The 5,121-nt window shown below is 45.9% G+C and overlaps 1 protein-coding gene across 1 annotated transcript; it reads right to left on the minus strand.

Annotated features, from left to right (window-relative positions):
• Nucleotides 1-508: 508 nt before the first annotated feature.
• On the minus strand, nucleotides 509-1,919 carry LOC116407831 (proline-rich protein HaeIII subfamily 1-like). The gene is made up of 2 exons (XM_031893878.1): nucleotides 1,914-1,919; nucleotides 509-1,378 (listed from the first exon to the last, which is right to left on the minus strand). Exons 1-2 carry the CDS (start codon nucleotides 1,917-1,919, stop codon nucleotides 509-511), a joined length of 876 nt encoding a protein of 291 aa, XP_031749738.1.
• Between the last annotated feature and the right edge of the window lie 3,202 nt (nucleotides 1,920-5,121).

A 5,121-nucleotide genomic window follows, 5' to 3' on the forward strand; every position in this document is an offset into this window, starting at 1 on the left:
AAATGAATATCCCTAGCAATTGCTCAGCTGCTCGGGGGATGTTCTGGCTTTTTCCCTCGCTAAGGTAATTATTCATCTCGAAATTTTTTGGCCGCCTTCTCTCCTGGGTAGATGTGTTTGTCTATCAGGCTGAAGCATAGAATGTTCTAGGGAAAGACTAAGCCTGGGAATTGTACTTCGAGGAGAAGGGAACAACATAGACTGCATGAGTGTTACCATGGAAACTCCAAATTGAGTTGTACAGTATACACAAGCAGACGTGTGGGGAGCTGGAAATAACTTGAAAGCTTTGCCAGCATAGACGAGGCGCTTTTTAGTTTAACTTTAAAGACTTTTGGGTTTTGTAGCGCAAAACTCAACGGAGCTCATTTACTGATTCTACGGTACTAAATATGCAGTTCTGATTTCCCAGCATGCTCGCTAGTTTACCCAGTGTAACACCATGAAGACAGAGTATGGGCTTCACCCCAGCGGTGGTGCCTGAGTGGGTGATGGGTCCTTGAGTTGGCTAGTGGTGGGCCCTTTGGTGGCTGGGTGGTGGGTCCTTGAGTTGGGTAGTGGTGGGCCCTTTGGTGGCTGCGTGGTGGGTCCTTGAGTTGGGTACTGGTGGGCCCTTTGGTGGCTGGGTGGTGGGTCCTTGAGTTGGGTACTGGTGGGCTCTTTGGTGGCTTTGTGGTGGGTCCTTGAGTTGGGTAGTGGTGGGCCCTTTTGTGGCTGGGTGGTGGGTCCTTGAGTTGGGTAGTGGTGGGCCCTTTTGTGGCTGGGTGGTGGGTCCTTGAGTTGGGTACTGGTGGGCTCTTTTGTGGCTGGGTGGTGGGTCCTTGAGTTGGGTACTAGTGGGCCCTTTGGTGGCTGGGCGGTGGGTCCTTGAGTTGGGTACTGGTGGGCCTTTTGGTGGCTGGGTGGTGGGTCCTTGAGTTGGGTACTGGTGGGCCCTTTGGTGGTGGGTCCTGGAGTTGGGTACTGGTGGGCCTTTTGGTGGCTGGGCGGTGGGTCCTTGAGTTGGGTACTGGTGGGCCCTATGATGGCTGGGTGGTGGGTCCTTGAGTTGGGTACTGGTGGGCCTTTTGGTGGCTGGGTGGTGGGTCCTTGAGTTGGTTACTGGTGGGCCCTTTGGTGGCTGGGTGGTGGGTCCTTGAGTTAGGTAGTGGTGGGCCCTTTTGTGGCTGGGTGGTGGGTCCTTGAGTTGGGTAGTGGTGGGCCCTTTTGTGGCTGGGTGGTGGGTCCTTGAGTTGGGTAGTGGTGGGCCCTTTTGTGGCTGGGTGGTGGGTCCTTGAGTTGGGTACTGGTGGGCCCTTTGGTGGCTGGGTGGTGGGTCCTTGAGTTGGGTACTGGTGGGCCCTTTGGTGGCTGGGTGGTGGGTCTTTGAGGGATTAAACTGGAATGAATAAAAGTCACTTTGACTTTCAGGGTCATTTAGAAATGCAGTGCGCAAAGTCCATTTTAGGAATGCAAATCACCCTGTACCCATAATGCAGTGTTTTTTTCCCAGAATTCCAGTGGGCCTGTGCTCTGAGTTGTGCCTGCCACAATTGTACCCAAACAAAACTGAGCTTGTGTTTTGCTGGTTGCTAGTAACATGATCAGAGTTAGGATTGAGTTGTTTACAGCACATAACCCACTGTGGGAACTAGTAATGTGCGGGTCACAGCGGGTTCAGGTTAAGTTCTTCCCTCTGCCCTCCCCGGTTGTGACCTTACTGTGCCCCGTCTCCACCTCCAGCAGTCTCTATTTATAGGCGCACACGTGCTCCGCCTCACCCCTTTGTGTCATCAGAGATGGGGGCAGGGCGGGCATGGACCTATAAATAGAGAATGCTTGCGGGGTCAGGTTGGGAGTGGGCAGGTTAGAGTCGGGTACAGGCCGACCATTTTTGTCGATCCACACATGACTAGTGGGAACCCTGAAATTACCACCATGTTCAGGGTGGCAGTAGCTTCAGGCATCCCCAGCATCAATACCGTGCGAGACAGACACAATGGTGCTTAGTGCAACTGTTTGGAAGTACAAGGAAGGAATGATGTTTATAAGTACAACATTCATGTCCATTTTAACCTGTCTATCTATCAACTCATCTCTATCATCTTTCCATCTATCATCACAGGCTCCTGATGACATTGATGTGGTGCAACCATCATCGACTCTGTCAATCCTTGAAGGTATCATCTTTCAAATCCTTTAGTTATTGCTATTTTCAGATGACCTCATGTAGACAGATATCCATGTGACCTTATAGACCCCGGTCCTAATCCTATGATCATGTGCACTTTGGCCTTCGTGGGCTGAAGGATTATATATCATGGAAAGAGTGAGAAGAAAATGTTTCCTATGACCTTACACACCTGCTGGGGGTTTACTGAACGAATGGCTCCAGATATGGCCAGATATTGGTCACTTAGACTGACCACTTGATGGCACCATACACAGAAGAGTGATCATTAGCCAATGTGGCCAAAACTGACTGTACTGTTTGAACGTACTACACCAGAGTGTAAATGTTCTCCACTGTAGGGTTCTGATTAACTAACACAAATGCTAAATTGATTACAAATGTATTTTACTATTGCATAAAGTGCCTTCATACAATTATGGCCATTTTCTTCCCGATTTAAGATCTAAGGGGGAGATTTACTAATCCACGAACGGTCCGAAGGCGTTTTTTCATCATGATCGGTATTTTTGCGACTTTTTTGACGCCGTCGCGACTTTTTTGTATATTTTCCGCAACTTTTTCGTCGCCGTCGCGGAAAAAAACGGATTGGTTTTCCCGCCATTTACTATCGCTCAATATGAAAAAATCGCGATGGCGACGAAATAGTCGGGCAAAATACGATAAAGTCGCGACAAATACGAAAAATTGCGACAGCGATGAAAAAGGCACAAAATTTTTGTTTCCAATACGATTTTTTCCCTTTCGGGATTCAGATTCGTGGATTAGTAAATCTGCCCCTAAGTGTTTTACTGCTATGAAGTAAGACTATTGAAAGAGCAGGGGGTTATTAGTCTTCCTTAGAGGAGATGTTGGCCATTGTACATACAAGTCTTACTGAGAGGTATAAGGGCTCTGGCACACGGGGGAGATTAGTCGCCCGCGATAAAACTCCCTGTTCGCGGGCGACTAATCTCCCCGAGTTGCCTACCCCTGCCATCCCACCGGCGAACATGTAAGTCGCCGGCGGGATGGCAGATGCGGCGGGGCAATTTCAGGGAATCGCCGAAAAAGACTCGCGAGTCTTTTTCGGCGATTTGCGCGAAATCGCGCCGCCGCGTCTGCCATCCCGCCGGCGACTTACATGTTCGCCGGTGGGATGGCAGGGGTAGGCAACTCGGGGAGATTAGTCGCCCGCGAACAGGGAGTTTTATCGCGGGCGACTAATCTCCCCCGTGTGCCAGAGCCCTAAATGTTCTATAGACAAAATCTCTCCTGCCCCCGATCAATCCCTAATAAATTGCCCACTGAGGGTCTTTAAATCTGTTCATATAATGATTCCTAAATGTCCTATAAATACTAAATTAGTATTCTGGGTCAATATTTATTTTACTCGGGGTGGAATTTTTGTTTTTTTACTAGAAATACATTCAGGCACGTGGTAATTAATTGTTTGCGGTTTGCCGACTTGTATTTACAAACAGTGGAAAGAAGATATTGGAAACGTAATGTATTTGTAATAAAGACAGAATTTCCCAGTGAGACCAATTAGATTTAACACCGTAATATGGTTTCTAAAGTATTGTCGTTTTATCATATTTTGGGCTTTCTGCATTACCTGGGAATTTAATTACAAGCTGAAATTTGGATTTATAGAACTCGGTGCATTAGAATCTCCAAGGGCTTAATAAGAATCACATAATACCGTGACTTAAGCCTAGGCCTCTCTGAGAATGAGCAGGAAGGGAAAGTCCAAGTGTTTGTTTTTATACAAATTCTCCCTTAATAGGAGCTCATTACCTCTTTATTTTGCTTTCCAAATTACTTTGGTGTCTTCAACCTATGGTTAGATGTGTTTAGATATTTTTGTTAGCTAGAATGGGACTTTGAAGAGCCTATGAGATAAATTGGGAGAGAAAAGTAAAGGAGATATTAATTAAAAATATCCGTCATGGTAGCCATGAAACCTTATGGAGACAATTATGGGAGAGGAGACTGAGTAGTCATTGACTTGTGAGGGACACTAGCAACGAGATCAAACAAATGTTAAATTGCTCATTGTTTTCTATAGATCATATATCCCAGTGATCCCCAACCAGTGGCTTGGGGGCAACATGTTGCTCACCAACCCCTTTGATGTTGCTCCCTGTTGCCCCAAAGTAGAGGCCATTTTGACATTTCTGGCTTGGTAGCAAGTTTTGGAAGCCTAGAGACACAGTTTTACTTCAAACAGAGCCTCCTACAGGCCAGCAGGCCACATGGGGCTACCAAATAGCCAATCACAGCCCTTATTTGGCACCCCTAAAGAACTTATTTCATGCTTGTGTGGCTCATATAGACTTTTTACATCTGAGTGTGGCTCACAAGTAAAAAAGGTTGGGGATCCCTGATATATCCAAAAAAAATATCCTTAGTCATAGCTAAGATGCACTGGGTACTATTGGGAAAGATAAAATTGGCACAGTCCAGGGTTGAAGCAGGGCTTTACATATGAGCTGTTTTATGTAACATATTTTTATAGAGACCTACATTGTTTGGGGGTATAGTTTTCCTTTAACAGCATTGTAGTTAGTTTTTATGCTTGCAATGTTATTGACATTAGTCAAAGGGGGGCTGGATGTGGTTGGAGATTTTTATTTTTGAATTATAGCTAGAAAAAGGACTTCAATGAGCCTATGAGATAAAATGAAAAGGAAAGTAATGAGTTACAGCTGAAAAATATATGAAATTCTAGCAATGAGACCGTATGGAGCCAATTATGGAAGAGAAGACTGAGAAGACATTGATTCGCTCTTGTGGGACACCGGCAATGAGATGGAACAAAAAGGATTACATATATTTAGCAGAATGGCAGATACGAATAAAGTAAAAAATCTGAACCACTAGATAACTGTATATTAGGACTGAAAGACAATTTTAGGTTTGATCTTCTTGGGTCAGAGGCAAGGTGGAACATGAAGGGGAGAAAGAGT

This window comes from Xenopus tropicalis, chromosome 9 (genome assembly GCF_000004195.4).
Source record: "Xenopus tropicalis strain Nigerian chromosome 9, UCB_Xtro_10.0, whole genome shotgun sequence".
Taxonomy (NCBI): Eukaryota; Metazoa; Chordata; class Amphibia; order Anura; family Pipidae; genus Xenopus; species Xenopus tropicalis.